This window comes from Pipistrellus kuhlii, unplaced genomic scaffold (assembly GCF_014108245.1).
Source record: "Pipistrellus kuhlii isolate mPipKuh1 unplaced genomic scaffold, mPipKuh1.p scaffold_m20_p_6, whole genome shotgun sequence".
NCBI classification, from domain to species: Eukaryota; Metazoa; Chordata; class Mammalia; order Chiroptera; family Vespertilionidae; genus Pipistrellus; species Pipistrellus kuhlii.
The window spans coordinates 21,776,841-21,798,302 of NW_023425562.1; the positions used below are offsets into that span (position 1 = coordinate 21,776,841).

The 21,462-nt window shown below is 56.0% G+C and overlaps 1 protein-coding gene across 2 annotated transcripts; it reads right to left on the reverse strand.

Moving 5' to 3' along the window:
- Positions 1-689: 689 nt before the first annotated feature.
- On the reverse strand, positions 690-20,451 carry SDC4 (syndecan 4). 2 transcript variants are annotated; one of them, XM_036417827.2, is made up of 5 exons: positions 20,317-20,451; positions 8,294-8,432; positions 7,173-7,219; positions 6,113-6,314; positions 690-2,737 (listed from the first exon to the last, which is right to left on the reverse strand). In XM_036417827.2, the coding sequence occupies exons 1-5, from the start codon at positions 20,383-20,385 to the stop codon at positions 2,586-2,588; spliced, it is 609 nt and encodes a 202-aa protein (XP_036273720.1). In that variant the 5' UTR covers positions 20,386-20,451; the 3' UTR covers positions 690-2,585. The 2 variants fall into 2 exon arrangements, with proteins under 2 accessions (XP_036273720.1, XP_036273721.1); XM_036417828.2 differs by lacking the exon at positions 20,317-20,451 and adding an exon at positions 16,744-16,818.
- Between the last annotated feature and the right edge of the window lie 1,011 nt (positions 20,452-21,462).

Genomic DNA, 21,462 nt, shown 5'->3' on the forward strand with positions numbered 1-21,462 from the left:
GGTGACGTGAGTGAGGCTGGTGGACAGTCTGTGGCCAGGCCGAGAACCACCATGTAGGCAGGCTCCTGCCTGGCAGCAGCTAATTGCTGCCACGCTACCTGAAAGCTGTCAAATCTTTGTCCCCAAGAGACATGAGGAATCTGGATTTTTATGGGAAATGGCCTCATTTCTAGTTGGCAACTACTCCAAGGACTTTCTTACGTTTGTTTTTTAAACACGATCCTATCTCAGCAACACAGAGGTAGGCGTGCATGCCCCACAGGCCTCGGCATGCACCCTCCCACTTCTCCCACCCCCTCCGGGCCTTTGCTGGCTTCCCACATCTCCGCCTCCGCTGTCCGCCTCCCCACGGGCATGTAGGCAGGACAGTCATCTGAGGCTCCACTGAGGCCAAGGGAACCAGAGCCCAGAGAGACCTTATGAACTTTAAAACCACAGAAGCGGGCCAAAGCCGGTTTGGCTCAGTGGTAGAGCGTCGGTCTGCGGACTGAAAGGTCCCGGGTTCAATTCCGATCAAGGGCATGTACCTTGGTTGCGGGCACATCCCCGGTAGGGGGTGCTCAGGAGGCAGCTGATGGATGTCACTCTCTCATTGACGTTTCTAGCTCTCTATCTCTCTCCCTTCCTCTCTGTAAAAAATCAATAAAATGTATTTTTTTAAAAATAAAAAACCACAGAAGCGGGCGATCTAGAAAGTACCAGGTTTTATTATCTTTTTATCAAAAAGTCAGTAACAGACAACAGTGTGAGGGGCTACAAGAGGCGCTCACTTCCAACCCAGCCAGAGGAGAGGGCCCGGGGATGGGTGGGTGGGGGATGGAGAAGAGGACCCAGCCAGCTGGGAACCCTGGGTTGTGGGGGTGCAGGGGACAGGAAATGAGGCTGATTCCCCCCACCCCAGCCAGTGGGGTCAGAAGATGCAGCCTACCCAGGCTAGGCCGCCAAGCCCTTCTCTCTGGAAGGGGAAGGTCATGGGTAACAGGCTCCGAGCTAGGGCCCAATCAGCCTTCCCCAACCTGTCCTTTGCCCAGGAAGACAAAGGTCACGCCAGCAATGCTGGGGCTGTGACTCGCTAAGCCAGCTTAGTTCTCCAGCATTTCTCCAACAGACGGAAACCGCCTCCACCTGCCTGCTCACTCCATCGGCCACTAGCCACGCATAGCAGCTGAGCCCTTGAAATGCGGTTAGTGTAACTGAGGAATGGATTTTTGACTTGATGAAATTCTAATTGGCGTGGCCACCTGTGGCTGGTGGTTACTGTATTGGCGAGCACAGCTCTCCAATTTTCTCTTCAATTTGGAGAAATGAGGAACTCAAGCTGAGAAGAAGGCAGAACTATCTTCCCTCAACTAGTCTAGCCCCGTGAAAAGGCACCAGGACCGGGCAAGAGATACAGGCAAAACCCCCCTCGGCCACAGAAAAATTCACTCACTCAACCGCCCAGCCAACTTCAAATGGGAATATCACACTACCTCCTGAAAAAATATATTCATCTATTTTCCTAGAACCAAGAAAGGATAATAATATATTACAAGAAAAGAGACACACATATCCCACCATCCCTTACATTATATTTTGGGATCTGCTAGATAGAAAACTATGTCTCCGCAAAAGCCACTTCTTAGAGGAAGCAGCTTCGGAAAGGGTCCAAGTCATGAGCAGAGGACTGTGAAGTCTGTTTTATAAAACTGGGAGGGGACCTGAAGGAAAACAGGAAAGCAAGGCCCTGTCGGAAGCTATAAATAGTAAAAAATAAAAATAAAAATCATATCTCCGGCTCTTCTCTCAGTTTCGAGAAACAAAAACCAAGAACAAAACCAAACGACCATTAAATACAAACTTAGCGGGTACGGTGCACGAGAGCAGAGAGCGCCCTGGCACCTGTGCACTCCTGCCCAGGCCTACACAAAGGAATGAACTGTTGAAAAAAACAAAACAAAACAAAACAACCCCACTAAAAATAGATTTACAAAAATTCTACAAATCCATTTCAATATGAACGTTAGGCTCCCCCACCCTCACCCTCCCCAAATAAAAAAGGTGGATTTCCAAAAGTCACTCAAAGAGCCCAAGGGCCCGAGGTGTGGTATACCACACACTCCTGTAGTGTGGACACAGTGCCCTTCACGGCACATCTCAAGGTGCGGGTGGTTCTAGCTCCTTCTCCAGGTTCCTGGCAGGGGGGCCGGCGATGAAAGGGAAGGGCAGAGGGGAAGGCGCTGGAGACAGGCCTCCCGCGGGACTCATTCGGCAGCCTCAGGGGGGCTCCGGTGAGGCGTGGTCAGTACAGGCTCTAAGCAGGGCCTAGATTCTAAACTGGAAGATGCAGAAATAACACAGCCCTAGACTTGCCTTTGGAAAGGCCACGTGGAGCCTTGTTTCTCCGCTGGGACCACGGAGACCCAGGGAACCCAGAGGCAGGCAGGAACAGAAGGTGCTGTGTCTCCCGCCCGTACAATGTGTCCAGAGCTGAAGATGCTGACAGGTCAGGATTAGGTTGTCCTCCCCCTACTCTAAAGCCCACCCTCCACAGTCCCCCGGCTTCTCGCCCCCCTCAGGTCCAAGCCGGTGTCCACGGGGAAGCTTCAGGCGTAGAACTCGTTGGTGGGGGCTTTCTTGTAGATGGGCTTCTTGCCCAGGTCGTAGCTGCCTTCGTCCTTCTTCTTCATGCGGTACATCAGCAGCAGGACCAGGAAGACGGCAAAGAGGATGCCCACAGTGCCGCCCACGATCAGAGCTGGAGGGGAGAGGCACAGCAGGTGAGAGCGGCTCCTCGGGCCTCCGGGCACCCTCCCACGTCTACGGTTGGCTCTCTTAAGACGACGAGACATCCTCACCATCACACCGCCCGTGCCCTGCACGCTGAGGTCGTATTTGATCCTCACGGCCTCACTTATGATAAGGGGGTCATGGCGGTCAGGAAGACCCTAGGGCCGGAGTGGCAAAGCCACCATTCCAACCAACACCTGTCCGAGTCCGAAGCCGGCTCTTTCCAAACGCCAGGTAGACTCCCCAGGAGCAGCTGAGCCCTAACTGAGCCAGAAGCAAGAAAAATGGCGGCTGTGGAAATGGTCACAGTCCTCTAGCTGTCCCTGTGTGCCCTGTGCTCATACCCGCCTACACATCTATAGACAGTGTCTATGCTACATGCACAGGTGCAACACACTCGCATGTCCATCCTATGTCCTAGAATGTTATTAGTCAGTGGCCTATGATCAGTGGTTAAGGCTGGTGTCTCCTCCCACCCCTCCCACTTACAAGTTGTGTGATTTTAAGTTCCTTCACCTCACTCATTGCAAAATGGAAATCATGGTACCTTTCACATGTGTGTTCTAAGAATTACATACATTCGTCCACGTAGAGTGCTTAGAAGTGCATAGCACATGCTTCGTACTCACAGACTGTACATGTTTGTGGTTTCTGTCTGCCTCCCTAGCGCCCTGAATCATGCCTGATGCGACGCTGACAGCTGGGCTCAGAGGAGAGCAGAGCCGGGGCCGCCGGCCAGGGTCAGGCAGATGTGGGCTCCCAACGCCAGGATGCCCTCTGAGCTCTGCCAGGAGGCCGGAGTGGCTCCTTGTGTTTGTGGAGGGGGCAGGGACGTCACACGGAATCCTTTCTGTGGCAGATTGAGTCCCCTAATTCGGACTTACTCAGGCTAAGAAGATTAATGTTCCGTCCCTGCACAAAGCTAGGCGGAGAATGGGGCCACGGGAGCCGAGGAAGGTCCTTTCTTGGCTAAAACTCTATGAAAAGCAGCAACAAAGGGGCCCCAGGAGATGCCAGGAAAAGGATTTCGAGTGCCAACCCCATTCTTGTCACCCCTCAGATGACCCCAGCTCCTCTCGTAGTTCTGTGCTGGGACTCCCCACAAGGTCCAAGTTCAATTACAGTCTTAGAAGTGACTGTGGTCCTGGACTCAAATGCCAGGTCTACCACTTTCTGGTTTTATGACTTTGGACAAGTGACTTGGTTTCTCAGAGACACAGTTTCCTCCTCTGTAACGGTGTCGATAACCATACCCATCTGATAGGATTGTTGTGGGGACTCTAATGAGAGGAGTACACGAACCACGTGGCACATTGCAAGCACTCGGTAAACTCCCAGGTGCAGTTTAAAAAGGTGGGATGGGTCCTAGCTGGTTTTGCTCAGAGAACAGAGCGGTGGCCTGCGGATTTTGAAGGGTCCCGGGTTTGATTCCAGTCGAAGGCCCTTGCCCCGGTTGTGGGCTCGATCCTCAGTAGGGGGCGTGCCGGAGGCAGCTGAACAATGATTCTCTCTCATCGTTGATGTTTCTATCTACCTCTCCCTTCCTCTCTGAAATCAGTAAAAATAAAGTAAAATAAAAAGGTAGGATGGGAAAGCCCTGCCTCAGCTAACTGGACAACATAACTTCACATGAAGACCATGTGCTCGTATCTTCCTCTGCTGCAAGAAGGAAGAAAGGACCGAACCTCAGCCTGCCGCTCGCTCCGTGGCCCAAGTGGGTGCCTTCTCTGGGCACCAGCCTTCCCATGGATAAGAAGCAGTTGCTTACAATGGACCACTGGCTTTTAAAACCACCTTCATGGTTTGTTTGTTCTTTTAAAACCATGAAGGAAAAAAGGAATAGAACCCTTAGCTGGTAAAAGCAAAACCTTCTGGGAACCCCATACGAGCTTCTGAAAGTGAAACTCTGTGGCTGAAGAAAGGTAAGGGGAGGCTTTAAAACAGTTCAGCCAAAGGGCCTGAAACCTGAAAGACTAACTGGTCTCTAAGGGCTCCTCTAGCTCTGACAGCACCCCCACCCACCTGCATCACTCAGAAAGTGGTGAAGGAAAAATAAAAAGGGCATTGGCTCAGTACCAGGGGCCCAGGGGCAGGGCTGAGAGGGCCCAAAGTCACCTGGGGTTACATTTCCAGGAGCCTCACCTGCCAGATGCAGGCAAGATCCTCTATTTGGCCCGGCCGGTGTGGCTCAGTGGTTGAGCGTCAACCTAGGAACCAGGAGGTCACAATTTGATTCCGGGTCAGGGCATATGCCTGGGTTGTGGGCCTGGTCCCCAGTAGGAGGTGTGCAGGAGGCAGCTGATGGGTGATTCTCTCTCATCATTGATGTTCCTATCTCTCTCTCCCTCTCTCTTTCTCTCTCTGAAATCAATTAAAAAAATTTTATATATATATATATATATATATATATATATATATTTTTTTTTTTTTAATGGAGCCAGAGCTGCTACACTAGAGAAACTGCCTTGCCCACATCTGCCTGACCCTGGCCGGCGGCCCCGGGCTGTGCTCTTCCTTGAGCCCAGCTGTCAGCGTCCTTGACTGTGGCATCAGGCGCGATTCAGGGAGGCAGATAGAAACCTTTGGAATGTTAAAAATCTTTGGAAGGACTGGGCCTTAAAGCAGCATTGTATTCCATACAGCTGTTTGCAAAGATAACAGGAAAACAGGTATCATGACTAGAAACGAAAGACATTCTTTAGAATTAGCATCTCTTTGCTATTAATAGTTTATCGGTTTCTATGATACCCATAGGAACGCCTAACTTCTATTCATGTCATTATTCCCTTTCCCTTTTTCATAAATACCCCTTGCTTTCACCGTCTACTCAGAACACTATTGGAGCCTGAATCGTTAGACCAGCCTAAGGAGGTGTCTTTGTCCCCACTTAGAGAGGAGGACACTGGGGCCCATCTCCACTGAGGTTCCAAGGCTTCTCAGCCGAGGCCAGAAGCCTGTCGCCTGTCAGGTGATAGAGTCCGGAGTCAGGGGAGGAGGTAGGTGGAGGCGGGGAGTTAGCCTAATCCTAAGGAGTGTCTGGGCTTTCAAGGGAGGTTTTCAAAGAATGTTGACTTTTAATAATTAAATCCCTAAGTACCAAACCCAGGAGGTGAAAATGCTTTGAAAATAAGAGAAGGATTTAAGGCAAGTGAGTGACTCAGCTCATCTATTCTTCAGGAGACTTTGATGTGCCATTATTCTCCCCCTCCGTCAGCGGCACAGTCACAGCCCCCCTGAGCCCCACCTTCAAGGTGGGACGCCCTGAGTGTGGCTGTAGGGTGCCCCTGCCGGAGGCACCGCCCCCCACCGAGCCCTCCCGCTTCTGTGAGGAGGGAAGCCTTACCCGCCAGGACCTCTTTTCTCTCGAAGATGTTGCTGCTCTGGGCAGTGCTGGACATGGACACCTTGTTGGACAGGTCCTCGTTCCCTTTGAGCTGTGGTGAGAGGCCCTTGGGGATGACCTCATTCTCCTCCAGCTCCTTGGGTTCGGTGGGGACCCGGCTCCCAGGCCCTGCCCTCTCAGGAATGTGGTTATCTATGGGCACCTGGATGGGGCAGAAGAGGAAGGCTCAGTACAGTTTGGGGAGAGACCCGGACAGAGGACAAGGGCATTCAGCCAGGTGGGGAATCTGGTTCTGCCTTCTCACTGGCGGAACCATGTGGCCCTGGAGCAGGAGTCGGCCACAACCTCAGCAACTTTCCCAGTAAGTCTCTCCAAATGGGAATGAACGGGACCAAGGGCACAGGGAAGTAGGTGTCCCACGCATTGCCGCTCAGTGGGTATTTTAAGGGTAATCAGTCTAAGTGGGTATTTTAAGTAACCACTCTGAAGGGAAGGTTAGCCAAACTGCAGAAATTGCTTGCCCACTGAGGCAACCATTTTGCCTCTGGGACCCTGCCTTAAGATGCTAATCAGATAGCTGTATCGAATGTTTGCTGTAGTGATATAATTTCAGAATATCAAAAAGTTATAAACAATATGTACACAGGTAATAATTTAATAAAAAAATGTTATAAACAACTTTTTCCATCCATCTGGGGAGCTGGGGGAACTATAGTTATGCAGCCTCTAGCAAGAGGAAGAATATTTAATTGCGTGGGGAAATACTCATGACCACTTTAAGTGAAAAATGTATGACACAGAACTCTCTATCTTTGATATTCATGTTGGGAATAGCTATAAAAGCACTTGAAAGGGGCTGGAAACACACCTAAATGTTGACAGTGGTTATCCTTGTAGGAAAGATGGCCTACCCCTGACCCACGGTTGTGCCTGCCCCCAAGGATCCCAGGGTCACAAATATAAGTCTTCTTGCAGAGTGAGGCCACACCCTCACTGATTCTGCCCCTCTCAACAGCTGTCACAGAGGAGAGGGGGAGAAGCAAGGCGCGTGGTTACTTACCAAGGGTTGGATCACTTTGGGGAAGACCTTGGGGTCCTCTGAGTCATCTGTAAGTTCAGAAAGACTGTGTGAGTGTGAGGCCAGTTACCCCCAGATCATGACCCTCTTGCAGCCATGGCTTCTGGGAGTGCACACTTTATCAGCAGCTCCCAAATGCCCTTTGTCCAGCAAGGGACCAGTTTCCATTCCAGCCTCAGTCATCTCATCTGTAAAATGGGGGTCCTAACACCTGCCTCCCCCGCTCTTTCCTGGAATAGTGAGCTGGTAGCTGGACAGGTGCTTTGGCAACTCCAACCCCTTGCTCAGTAAAGGGTGGATCCAGGTACCAACAGCACGCCTGAGGGACCCACTGAACCAGAATCTGCATTTTAACAAGATCCCCGGGGGCCTTGTTTGAAAAGGCAGGACTCCAGATACAATATTAAACATTAGAATTGCTATATTAAAACATTTCCTTAGCACTTGGTATGTGCAGAGCTTCGCGTGAGTCCAGTGCCCAACACAGAGATGTGACGTCATTTCTCTTCCCGTTTTACAGACTTGAAAACCAAGGCTCAGAGGCCAAAGGCTGACAGTGTGAACTCAGGACGACTATGTGACTCCAAAGCCCAAGCTTGGAATCATTCCGCCACCCTGCACACAGTAGGGATGTTTCCTCGCAGCTCTGTCTAGTCCAGAGTCCAGGGCCAGGAGGTCACCAAAGACCACACAAGGCCCTCGCCCCAGGTCCAGCCCTAAGAAGCCGGGGCGCCTTCATCCACTCCCCCTTCCTCTGAAGCCAGGGCTTATTCTTGATTTCCCACCCACCCCTCGGCCCTGATAGACCCCCAGGTCTTTTTCCTTTTCAAAGGAAGGAAAACACTCAGTTCTCCCCACCCCACCCCACTCTCACTAGTCCTAGGTGGACAGGTCCAGACCGCTGCTCAGAAAACCTAGAGCCACAAATGCCCAGCCCAGGGAGGGTCTCGGGGGTGGGAATGGCTGGTCCAGGTACTTGGCTTCCTCCTATTTGAGCAGGGAGGAGCACGCTGGGAAATCCCCACCGAGGTCACCCTCCCGGGAGCAGAGTAAACATTCCTGCCAGCCCCGGGCCCCGGGCCTGCCCACCGCACCCTCCGTACCCAGGTCTCCGGAGCCAGACAGCTCCAGGTCATCGAGTTCCCGCCCAGGGCCCCCTGCGTCCTCATCATCTGGCAGGGGTCCGGAAAAGAACCGGCCTTCTCGGAGATCTTGGGGGTCGATGACTTCGGTCTCTCGGATCTAGGGTGAAAAAAGGAGACAGATCAGCCAATAGCCCCCAATAGCCCCCTGAGCCCCAAAAGGCAGTAAAATGGGCATTCAAGAAGGTAAACTGAGCCAAAACCAGTTTGGCTCAGTGGATAGAGCGTCGGCCTGCGGACTGAAGGGTCCCGGGTTCGATTCCGGTCAAGGGCATGTACATTGGTTGCAGGCACATCCCTGGTGGGGGGTGTGCAGGAGGCAGCTGGTCAGTGTTTCTCTCTCATCGGTACTTTTGCTCTCTATCCCTCTCCCTTCCTCTCTGTAAGAAATCAATAAAATATATATATATTTTAAAAAGATGGTAAACTGAGGCGCTAGAAGGGGGGCAGGCCAGAGCCTAGAGTCCTGGGTCTGGACTCCTCGTGGCCTCTAACGTGCTGTGGGGCCTTAGGCAAGTCTCCTTCCCATAAATAACAAAGGTGGCAATAATCATAATGTAAATACAGCACCAGGCACCATTTACTAAGCACTTGCGATGTGTCAGGACCTGTTCTCAAACCTTAACCCTATTTTACAAGCAAGGGAAGTGGGCATTAAGGACATAAAACCATTTTGTTTCGGTGACAGAGTTGCAGGTGGAGGAGTGAGGATCCCACATCGGGCCGCCTGGCTTCAGAGTCAGTGCTCCCACCCACACAGGCCGGCCGGAGGCCGCTGGGCTGATTCACCCACGGCGGAGAGGGCTGCTGGCTCTGGGACCCCTTTCCCAGCTGAGTCAGACTTGGCTGGGGCAGGCAGGGCTGGCTCTCCCACACCCTGGGACAGCCTCAGGTCAGGGCGTCGCCCAGACCCAGTGACTCAGGAGTGCATAAACATACTCCTGTGTTCAGCCTTCCAAAGAGCCCCCACCGGCCTCCTCTGCCACCAGCACTGTGCAGGACACGGGGGAGGCACCGTTCCTGCCTCAGGGACCACCTGCTCCAGCACCCATCAGTGTCGCTCAGCCCCTACCCATGGGGACCCATCTGGTCACAGCAGAATCTTAGGTCCACCCCGACAGAGAGAAGCTTTTAAAAGGAAAGTAACAAAGGCCTAGCCAGGGAAGCAAAGAACCTTCTCAAGGTCCTACAGTACATCAGCTATGGGCTCCGACCTTCCTCTTAGCTCCCGGGCTAAGGTTCTGTCTGCCCACGAACAGCAGTCCTGGGCCAAGTTCATGATTGCACTAATTAATTCAAATAGTAAAGTGCCTACTACTTGGCAGAAGGGTTAGGGTTTCGATTAAGTTCAATACACACACACCCACACACATCCCCACCCCTCCAACAGTTTCTCATCTTTCCCAGAACCCCTAACTGCAGGAGCTCAGGGCTCTGCTCAGAACCACAGAATATCAGCTGGAGAGAGGCCAGGGACGTCCAGTTCTCTCATTTCACAGAATTTGAGAGAATACTAGCCCCAGACAGTCAGTGACTGGTCCAAGTTTACACAGTGAGTTAGCTACATAGCTCAGAGAGGATGCCCGAGCCATCCTGCATCCACCAATCTGCCAGGGGAGCCCAAGAAGGAGTACTGGTTCCTAAGACAAGGTTACCAATGCAGGAAGGGCTGGGAGCCTCCTGCACTCCCTCGGCTGGCTTCCGGGGAGAGGCAGGTGGGTGGGCGGAAACTGCCAAGCCCTCTTCCCCTCCCACGAGGGCATAAGCTGGATTCCGGGAAGGGAGCGGGCCAGGCTGGGAGGAAGGCATGGGGAGGCACCGCACCTCCCACAGGAGAGGAGAGTCTTTGCTGACCGCTGGGCACACAGCGGGGTGGGGAGCCAGGGGGTTAGGGATGACTTCATGACTGGGGAATCGGGAGCTGCTGAGCCGCTGGCGTTGGAATTCCAGCCCCTGCGCACACTGCCCTGTGCCTGCGGCTTCGGTTTGGCAGCTCAAGGCTTCGCGGTGATTGCACATGTGCCAGGCCCCGGGTGGGGTCCCTGTCTCTGGGGCCCAGGACCTCCATGGCTTACCTAGCTGAGCACTTAGCATGAAGTGGTTCGGTGAATAGATTTTTTTTTTTTTTTCACAGAAGTGGGAAGGGGATGAGGAGAGGGTAAGGTAAACTCACTTGCCCAAGTTCACACAGGCAGAGAATGGCCATACTGAACCAGACCCCAAGCATGGGTCTCCTGAGCCTTTACCCCCATACACACAGACCCACATGCATAAACACACGAACACACAGTGCCCGCCGACCCAGGGGGCCCTGCTCCGTGGAGGGAAAGATGGTGCTGTGGCCACTTGCTGGCCCGGCCTGGAGACCAGACTGGCTGTGGGAGCCAGAGCTCCAGGCCCTCAAGACAGCGGCCAGGGTCTGGACAAGGACTATTTCGGGCGAGATCCGCCCTCCCCTGGGCTTGTCCCCGGGAGCCATATAATGTTGCTTCTGAGCCTGCTTTCCAGTATGTGACAGTGTTTCAAAACAGCCAGGGTTAGCACACTGATTGGCTGATAGCAACTACCCCTGTCTTACGCTGGTAACATGAAGACTGAGGGGGTAGGCATGGCATTCCTGCAGCCAAATCTGCAAAAAACCAGGCTGAACCAGATTTATTCCCAGTTCAGCCCTCTGTGATCACCTGGCCATCCGTAACCCTTCCCATGCACACCAGGTTCCTGGGGAGGGAAAAGCACTTGTCTGAGATCACACCGGGGGCCAGGTGCAGGGTCAGGATTTGACCCCGTGGATACCTGTCCTAGCTCTAAAAGGACGGGGTCCCGAAGGGCTGCATTAGGTGGGCCTGAGCGCACTCCTACAGCACGTCAGGTGACCTAGCAGGACTGTGAGGTGTGCTGAGAAGAGGAACCAGGAAACTACATTCGTCTTCAGCTCCAGAAGCCCTCTCTGGCTCCCTCTCTGCCCAGGACCCTTTAAGACTAGGCCAGCATGACAGGACTGAGTTGCAGGGGCTTGTGGGTAATCATCCCTTTGAGGGCAGAGGTGGAGTGCCAACAGCCCACCCTCTTATCAGCAAGACTCATGCCGCCTGGGGTATCTTTGACGAACCAGGCCACCCAGCAGCCAAGCCCAGTCCTGATCAGAGAAGGACCCCACCCTGCTCCTGGCTAAGGATGTGGTCTGTTCACCTGAGCTCACCCCATCCCTGCCCAGGGAACATGTATCCACACGTGTGTTCAGGCCCAGGGATCCATCCTCTCTGGGCCCGCAGGTCTCCCCGCCTTTTGTCCTTCTCACAGACACACAGGAGACATCACCAGGGAACAAGGCAGGGGCCTGGGTCTCCCGGGCCTGCTGGCCCCGAGGCTGGGGCGCCCCTGGGGCTGGGGCCTGGAGGGTAACAGGGGCTGAGTGCCTCCCCACGCTGTCCATGGGAAGAGAAGTAGGTGCTGCTTTGTTCTAAGGGACTAGCACCTGCCAACAGAAGGTATCTGAGGCCACTGAGCCCAAGCGTCTCGTGTTATAATCCAGCCGACAGATTAAAGGCCCAGGGGCTTTGCCAAGGTCACCCAAGCAGTTGGCGGCGGGGCTGGACTTGGAACGGAGGTCTCCTGGCGCTCGGGCTGCACTTGTCCTCCCTCGCCCTTCCCGGGATTTGGCTGCCCCGAAAGGTCTCAACAGGTCCACAGGCAGTGGCTGTCACTGCAGATACACCCTCTTCCATGCCAGGCATGAAGCTAGGAAAAAGTCCCCAACCCTATCCCAAATGCTACAGCTTTTGTCACAAGCCTGGCGGCCGGGGCGGCTAGCACAAGTGCCCTCTGCCTGCCGGGCCCCCAGCCGGGTTCTTCTCTCCAGGAGTTCGTTTTGTTGGCACAAACTGGGAGGGCGTTCTACCCATTTGCAGGTTCGGTTGAGTCCATCCGAAGTCACAGAGCTAGAACGTGACCGAGCCGGGATTCCATCCTAGATCTTTCTCAAGACGATGCCTTAGCCACAGCCAAACTTCTCACTGCCACCCACGCGTCACCTCTCCACCCTCTGCACCCCGATCCCACAGCCCACACTGCCAGGCCAGGCCTCCAGGGCACCCCTTCCCGCGGCCGGCGGGTAAACAGAGTTGAAAGTGATATTGCTTAAACAAAAGAGCAGAAAGTTGGCTGGGGCACCAGGGAGAAGTTCAGGGTCAGGGCTTGGTTAACTATGAACTGGTTCGAGGAGGGAGAAGAGCCTTCCCCCACCTGCCTCTTCCCCATGGGAGGTAGGGTCGGGCTCAGGGACACACCTGGCCCTTCTTTCAGGAGGTGAGAGCAGAAGAGCAATGGGTTTGGGGTGGGGGGCAGGTTAGTGAGCACCTGGGCAGAGTGATCCTGGCAGGAGATGTCCCGAAGGGGACCACTGACACAGTCACTCCTCCCCCACCTCCCTTCCGAAGGTCAGGCATCCCCCCCAGATGGAGCAAAACCTGAGGGCCACCATCAGGACTCTCTACACCTGGCTCCACCAGAGTAGTTACCCAAAAAGGCAGACTCGTAAGCAAAACTATAGGAGCCTGGGGCTTATCCTTCACATCTTGAACCCTCGGTCTGCTCTTTCGGTGACTAGCGCTAGGAGCGCCTGGCAGAATGAGGGGGATTACGTGAAATGCATTGGTGTGTGCCAGGGACCCATCATGGGGCCTGGCACACAGCAGGTGCTCAATGATTAGCGGCAGTTATTAAGCCCCACCTGTCTTCCTTCCCCACTTGTTTTCCTTTTGGGTAAGGGGATTAACGGCCAAAGGTCAGAGGACCTGGGAAAGGTTGTTGAAGCAGTTCCATTGCTAGGAAGAAGGTGGTTGGAGATCATTTGCAAACTGGGGAGGGACATACGAATCCTGGGTCAGAGACTTTTCCACAACCAATCCCGCCCCCTTCAGGCTGTGCCGGGGAGAGAGACCCCACGATGGGCAGAGACCTGCCCAAGGTCACACAACTTGGAGCACCTGTCCTAAGCAGATAGATGCAGAAGTAGGCCAGCTGTGTTTTTCCGAAAAGGACCAACCTCAATGAGGACGGATGACTGAAATTCGATGCCAGGGTATGTCCTGACCAACCTTGGGGATGAAAAAAAAAAATATATATATAAAAGGCAAAAACAGCCACACACAAATACACAACCTGGCCTGTGGTAGCTGAAGGGTTAAGCCAGGTCTGGGGGTGGGGTGGGGGTTCGAATGTCAGCTCTGCCCACTCTGAGGTCAGGTTACTGGAACACAATCACTCAGGAGAGTAGCCAGGCCTGGCACTACCAGCAGCCAGCTTTCCACCACGCCCCTCCCCGCCTCCCACCCCCTCCCCGCCTGGGGCAGCCCATTCCCACAGCAAGGGCTCCAGGATCCTGGGGTGCCAGCTGAGAATGGGGCAGGGGTAGGGAGCTTCTAGAGCCTCTGGACGCCCCCCTGTCAGGAGCTGACGTCACAGTCCGTCACTAACTCCCTTGGGAGACTGCCTCTCTGGGCCTTGGTTTCCCCACCCCCGAAAGACAGCTCTCAAAGAGACAAGCCTCCCTCTGTCTGAGGCCCCGTAACCAAGCTGGGCGCTGCTCCGATTACCGGTGGAGATAGCGGGAGGGGTTGGCTCCCGCAGGGCCCTGGAGACGGAGGTGCATTGAAGCTGGGGTTTGTAATCGAGGCAGCGGATCCTGGAGCCGAGGGCCCTGCTGCATGGCGGGGAAGACGGGAGCAAGCCTCCCCGTTCTCAAGAGCAGAGTCGACAGCCTTGTCTGGGCTGATGGGATCAGCTCTGGGCCCTGGCTTCCTGCGCCTCCGAAACCTGCCTCCCCTACCACTTGGGAGAGCCACCGCTGCGGAACCAAGTCAGCCGGCCCCAAAGACATCTCAGCCCAGCTCTCCCCGACTCCTGTGACTCGCCCAGCCACGGGTCACCCCTGCCCCCATGCCCCCGGGCTGGAGTGGTACAGCCAGTCTCTGCAGGCCTGGCCATGTCCAGCAGGCTCCACCAAATCACTGTTTCCACACGTACCAGCCTCTCCCTGCCTCCCCTTTCCATTACCCCAGGTGTCACCTGACTAAGCAGCCGCTTCTGCTGTGCCAGGGAAAACTGGGGCAGCCCTGAAGGACTGGGGAGGGGACGTGCAGCGTGGGGGGTGGGGCTGAGCTGGAGGGCCTGGAGGGAGGTGGGAGTGGGGAGTCACAGGGACACAGGGGTGGGTGGGAGCTTGGAGGGGTGGGTAGGGGGACTGCAGAGGGCCAAAGCCAGAAAGGACTGCTCAGGTCGGAGTGAGCTTTGGGGGACTCCTAGAGCCCTGTGGGGGGGGGGAAGCAAGTTTTGAACCCCGAGAACAGTAGCCATCGGTTAACATTTTCAAACGTGGGTACAGGCCACCTTGCCAAAGCCAGCCTCTGGCCAGGCTGAGAGCCCTTGTAACAGTAAACTAAACGCAAGCCAGCACTTTACAAGTTTGCCAAACTCCGATTATGACCCGCGAGCGACACAGGTGTTCTGAGGAGGACACGGGCTCCCACCGGCAAAGTGACTTATTAACTAACGGCGTGTCCCTGGAGGGTGAGGAGCAGCGGGGATGGGACGCGGCTGCTCCGGCGGGGAGGCCAGGCGCCCAGCCTCCAGCAGACGGGCCACAGGCCAGGCGGCACCCAAAGGTCAGCGGCGAGTTAATAACAAACCTGCCCGAGAGGCGGGTTTGCCGTGCGCCTTTCTAGGGTTAAATCACGTCCCAGCTGCTGACAAATGCCTCCTCTCCCATCCTCTCTGGGCTCCAGACAATGAAAACACAGGAAAACTGGCTTTTCAGAACACTACTCTTTCTGTCCACCCCACCCCCCCCCACACACACACACACAAACACTCACACCAAAGCCCAGAGCCAGACCTTCCCTCGGCCTCTAACATGGTCCTCCAAGTTGGGAGGGGCACCCTGAGTCCTGGGCAGTGTCCCAGTGGTCTGGCTCTTACGAACCCCCTGCCCCCTCTCCTTCCAGGCTGCAAACTGCTCAGCAAGGGGTTCCTACAGATCAGGATTAGGAGGGTGGGGCTGCCGGGAACTGGTTCTTGATTAAATATAAACCCATCTGATAATTAGCCAACAGCCCGCTTCTAAGATAAACACATCAGATTTGGGCTCCATCAGCCGCACCCTGGACTCCTCCCTCACCACCTTGTGGCTCTGGGTCAGAAAGGCAGGAAGGGAAAAGCCTCCCAGAGACCAAGGAGGTGGGTTCCTCAAAGGCACCAGGTAGCGTCCAAGTGGCCTGGACAAAGAGGGCACTGCCACTTAGCACACCTCCGCCCTCCCAGGCTGGCTGCCGGGGGTGTGTGTGGGAGGGGGCGGGGGGAAGAGAGGGCTTTCTTTGCGGTCTTGTCGCCTCCTACAAGCCTCACCGCAACCCAGATCTTCTTACAGACGGAGAGGCTGAGCGGGTGAGGGGCCCGGGCTGAGTCAGGTAGGACTTCACACCATGGGAGTCCCGTCTGCCTAACGCCACACCAGTGTTCCAATGCCCTCTCGCCAGTCTCAGGAAGGGAGGAGGGGCGGTCCAAAACACCAGAGACTCCTGGGGCCAAACCCCATCTGGACTAGACCAGCTTTGCTCTATAAACTCAGAGCAGTTGCAGCCTTAGTTTTGCAGAGAGAGAGAGAGAGAGAGAGAGAGAGAGAGAGAGAGAGAGAACTACCTGCTCAGCAGAGGCCAACTAACCAATTTTGAGGTCGGGCTGAATTCTCTTCTTTCAAAGCCCACACACAGGGCCAGGCACTGCAAAGGACTGCGTGTCCCCTCAAGGCCCTGGGCACCGAGATGCTGACTTTTTAACCGGCTCCCAAAGGACCAGGGGAAACTCTGGAGCCCACGGCAATGCCCACCACAGAGCCACCCGAATGCCAAGAGGCAGAAAGGAACGGGTGACTCGGGCACGCCAGGCCAGCTACCGCTTTCCTCCGGTGACTCACAGAGCCCCGTCCAGGCCCTTTCCCCAATTTTAAACGTCGTTTGGAAATCACGCCCAGCAGTCCGGGAGGCCGAGGACAGCTAGGAGTCAATCCCTCCCCGAGGGAGCTGGGGCGGGCAGCCCAGCCTGGCTCTCCCGGCCCCGCATTCAGGCCGCTCAGCACTCCGAGTCCTCGGAAAAGCCCTCTGTTTCCAGGAGCTGGGGATGGCAGGAGCTGAATGTCCCTCCCCACCCCCAGCTTCTCTTGTTCAGGCTCTTTCCCAGGAAGGCCAAGAGCCCGCTCCGCCCCCTGGCAGCAGGCTCTCAGGACAGGAAGGACCCTGAAGGGTGCTGGTCCAACCTCTTCGTTCTAGAGGTGGGGACCCTGAGACCCAGAGAGAGGGCAGATTGCCCAAGGTCGCCCGGTAATTCCGAAGTAGGACGACCTAAGGTGTATCTTCCTTCAACCGGGGCCCGTTTCCTGATCTGGAATGTTGTCTGAGGACGGTCAAGGCAAACATCTAACTATCTAACGTTGTCAGACAGACCTTGTTCTGACCTCGGCGAAGCACTCCATTCCTCTGAGCATCGGTTTCTCGTAAAAAGGGAGATAAGCATGCCTACCTCACAGTACCCCAGGAGGCATTCATATCAGTGTTAAATGATCTCAGAGCACCCTTTAGAACGAAGTTACATGCCTGCATATTTCGTGTTCATTCATACAGACACTTCCTGAGCACTCACTGCGGACAGGTGGCTCACTGGAAGGCACAGAGCTGAGTTCCGGCCTCCGTGTGTGTGGGCGGGAGGGTGGGGGGAACAACTCAGAATCTGGTGAAGCACAGCATTCCCTCACCAGACATAACTTCTTTAAGACGTCTTCGATAGCTCTATGGTTTCCAACGCCCTTTCAGAGTGTGGGCACTTAACCATCCATAAAGCACCCGAGTCCCAAAGCGCTCTGGGGGCCATTTGGTTCGAATCCCGTTTTACAGATGGGGGAAGTCAACCCGGAGAGGGAGGCGGACTCGGCCTCATGGAACTCCCCAGCCCCCATGCCGTGGCCCCAACAGTCTCCTGGGTGCTTGGTAGCTCTCACTGGTCACTCGAGGGTCTCAGACCCCTGGGCTCCCTCCCCAGCCCCACTTCTATGCAATCAAGGAGAGGCTTCTCAAGGAAACCAGAAATATCTCTAAGCTAAAGTCCTCTGGTAGGTGGGGGGGACAATTCCCCAGAACCAACTGGGCCTGGACAGCCCCCCCTGGGGCGGGGGGGTCAGACTCCCTACACAAGGCCGCCTTTAATCGGCCCGGGAGGGAGTGGCAGGAAGGCGGCTCAGGGGAATGCTCCCAGCTGGACAGGAAGAACAGGTTTAGGAGAGCAAGCCCCAGCCACATGGAGAAGAGGCAGGGTGCTCAGCCCGGTTCACTTCCCAAAACTTGTGGCACGGAGGGGGGGTGGGGGGGGGGGAGAGAAACCACCCAGAGGGGAGGGCAGGCCTTTGGCCTGAACCTAAAATTTGGAGAGCGATCCCAGTAGCACTATTGGAGGGGCTACTGGGCAGATTCTGATGGTCTAGAATAGGGGTGTCGAACTCAATCAGAGAAGGGGCCAAAATCTAAAATCCAGCCTAAACCGCGGGCCGAATGGTTTACTGAACAGTCATAAACTGTCATTGTGATGGAAACGCAGCGGAGTGCAGTGATGACAGCGCGGTGCGGGCCACATTGCAAGGCCTGGCGGGACGGATTTGGCCCGCGGGCCTTGTGTTTGACACATGTGGTCTAGAATCTAGACCCCAGATGCTCTCTGCTACCCTGAAGTGGTACCCATTTTACCCCGTTCGGTCCCCACGGGCTCTCCATACACCCAGCCTGGCAGCGGGAAAGCACCGAGCAGATCACCACTGCTCTTAGCGAACCCTTCTCCCCCGGCCCGCTTTCTGCACCTTCCACACAAGGGCTGATTGGTCACACCCCACTGGGATGAGGTCTGGCTTTTCTGGCCACAACCCTGGCAGGAAAAGGGTGGTGGGGTCCACCCGGTGACAGGCGGAGGTCTGTGGCATCAGCCAGGAAGCGGAGCCCTCGGACGAAGCAGAACACCTCTGTCAGGAAGCAGCGGCTCAGGCCCGACCTCTCCCCGAACTGACGGGTCACCCCTCGCAGGGCTGACAGCCCTCCCCAAACCACATCCTTCGGAGACACGGGTGTCTGCTCCTCACTCGAGGACTTGCAGGCTCAGCAGCCCCTGAGCTGAGACTGGCAGGTGATCGCGCAGGCACCGGCCTCACCACCTCCAGGATCTTTCCTCGCCTGTTGCCCAGGCCCACGGGACCCAACGTGGCATTGCTTCAGCTGCCGGACTCCAACACAGCCTTCAGGGCCCGTAAGGACCTCTGCTCCAGGGAGCAGCAGGCTTGGGATGCAGTCCAGGCCCAGCCACTAACTTTCTGGCCAGGTTGCCCTTAGGTTGGGGGCGTTATCAGCTTCCACCTCAGCATTCCTTGAGGCTTGTCAACCTGAGATCTTGAGACTGCAGATTAGTCTCCAGTTACCCGTGAGGATGGGACACAGCAGCAGCCACTCAGAGTAGCGTCAGACTACAAGCGAGGATGAGCGCTGGGAGGTTCTGCTCAGCCCCTAATTAGCTGTGTGACCCTGTACAAGTTCGTTGGCCTCTCTAGCCTCGAGGCCAGCTAACGTGTGCAGGGTCACACAGCTAATTAAGAACAGCAAACAGGGTTGTCAGAATTAAGGTCGTTGCTGGAGCCATTAGAACAGCCATTAGACGGCGATTAGGACGCTGCAGGCACACCTGCAGCTCTAAACTGTGCTGGAGGGCTATTGCTCGGGGTCTTCTTCATTCCTCACCCGAAGCCTGCCCGGCAGGAACGCCTCTCCCCTAAAGACCAGAGGAATGGGAAGGCCGTGCAGGAACTGGCAGCAGGGACTCGTGGTTTTAGGACAGGAAGGGGGCACAAAGCCCAGGCCCTTGGAAGTCAGTGGAAAGCTGATCACTTCTTCCAGCGACTCATTTGCCCTCAACTCCCCAGAGATCGCCCCCCTCCCCTCGCCCCCAGCTGGCTGCTGGGCTGGAGCTTCAGGTGGCCCTGGGCTCTGTAAACCAGGACAGGGACCAGTGGGCTTCTCCCTGCCCACGGAGGCCCCCTCTCCCCAACTCCCTTCTCCTCACTCTCACTCAGGGTGGGTGCTTCGATTTCCCAGTCTGCATTGAGTAAAACTAAACACTCTTTTTGCATAAAGCCCAGGGGAGGCCGGGGACGTGGAGGACTTTGGTGGGGGGGGGGGACATGAGGGGGGGGGGGCGCGGAGAAGTGCTGAACCCCAACCATCTCTGCCGTCCCCCTTGAAAGATTAGTCTCAACTTTGTAAAGACTGACCCTGAAGAAGCACTGTCACCTCCTGCCCGACTCCCCCAAGCCCTTGGTGCTGATGGGGACACTGAGACTCAGCGGGGGCACGGCTTTGCCCCCAGCGGCTCCGCGGCCCCGAAGTGAGGCCAGGGCTCCGTCCTCCACTCCCCGGGGAGTGTGTGCAACCGGGCGCCGCGGAACCCCAACTCCCCCCTCCGCCCGGGGATCGCAGCCCCCTGTCCCCAGGCGTCCCGGGTTCTGGAGCTGCTCGCTCCCGGCGCCCGCCGAGGGGGCGAGGAGGAGGAGGGCTCGGCCTCCGGGCTTGTCCCGGGACCTCCAGGGAGGGCGCGCGGAGGGGGGTCCTGGAAGGAGGGCGGGGAGCGGGGAAAGGTGACACGGGCTTAGTCACGTCCGAGCCGGGAGCCTGCCTGCAGCGGGGCGGAGGCCTAGGGGAGGCGGGAAGAGCAACAGGGTTGGTGCGCAGGGCGAGCGGAGGAGCCCCCCCTTCCACCGGAGTCTCGGTCGGAGCCAAGTTTCCAACAAAGTTTCCCCGGCCCTCGGCATCATCTCCTTGGGGATGGCGCAGCCTTCCCGATCCCGGGCTCCCGGGAACAAAGGGGACCCCGGCCCGCCCCCTCGGGGATCCCCGAGCTCCTACCGACTCGGCGTGGGCGGCGCGGGCGCCCGCGAGGAGCAGCAGCAGCGCGAGCAGGCGGGCGGGGGCCATGGCGTCGCGGGCGGAGAGGCGCGCGGGCGAGTGGCCGCGGTGCGCAGCCCGCCCTCCTTATAGGCGGCGGCCGGCCCCGCCCCGCCCCGCCCCCGCCCCGCCCCGCCCCGCCCCCAGGAATTCCCCGGGAAAGCTGGGCCTCCGGGGCGCCGCGCTCCGCGGACATGGAAACCCCAAGGGACCCACCCTGTGCGCGTCAGCCGGGTCCCCACCGACCCGAGCCACGGCCCTCCGGGAGCCCCAGCCCCGTGGATTGCCTCGATCCCCTGCCAGACAGGCCCCCGAAGGTCATTGCGTCTGACCCTCTCATTTTACAGGGGGGACACGGAGGCCCGCGGACAGGCAGGACTTGCCTAGGGGCGTCCGTTTGGACCGGCGCTCTTCAAACCGGGAACGCTCAGAAGACATCCCAAACCATCGCAAACGGGGCGCGAACACCGGCAGTGAAAGGGTCGGGAAACTTCAGGGGAGAGCTAAGTATTTCAGTCTTTGCCCGCCACAGGGCCTCTTGTCACCATCAGTTAAACTCCGGAGTTGTAGCTCAAAGAGCCAATAAATACCGCAAAGAATGAGTGTGGCCGTGTCCTACTGAAACAGTAGTTATGGACACTGAAATTAGAATTTTATAAAGCTTTTACCTGCCGATAAATAGCATTCTTCTTTTGATTCTGCCCCCAACACTCCTCTCCCCCCCCCCTCCACACCAATCATTTAAAAATGTAAAAACCATTCTTAGCAGTGAGCTGAACAAAAATAAGTCACGCTATGGGCAGACTTCTTGGTCTTAGGGTAGCTGAGCTCTCTTTTAAGGGATTTGTTTTTCCCAGATTTGGAACTTCCTAAGAACTTGGATCTCTCCGAGAACTGGTCTGCAAGTTTATCTCCATTCTCAGATATAGTCAAAGTACCAACGGTGCCTAGACTCCTTAGCTCTTCTGTATTTTATATAGTATACAGATATAGCCGGGACCAGTTTGGCTCAATGGATAGAGCGTCGGCATATATACAAATATATATATAATATGTCTTTAAGAAAACATGTGTATCTTTCTAAGGCTGAAGCCTGGATATTTTGGC

What these genes read in the sequence shown, in the direction of transcription:
- SDC4 (XM_036417827.2), bottom strand. Translation starts at nt 20,385, where the DNA reads ATGGCCCCCGCCCGCCTGCTCGCGCTGCTGCTGCTCCTCGCGGGCGCC. An exon ending in GTCTGGCTCCGGAGACCTGG is followed by an intron (nt 7,220 to 8,293) that starts GTACGGAGGGTG and finishes CTGAACTTACAG; the next exon opens with ATGACTCAGAGGACCCCAAG. An exon ending in CCAAAGTGATCCAACCCTTG is followed by an intron (nt 6,315 to 7,172) that starts GTAAGTAACCAC and finishes TGCCCCATCCAG; the next exon opens with GTGCCCATAGATAACCACAT.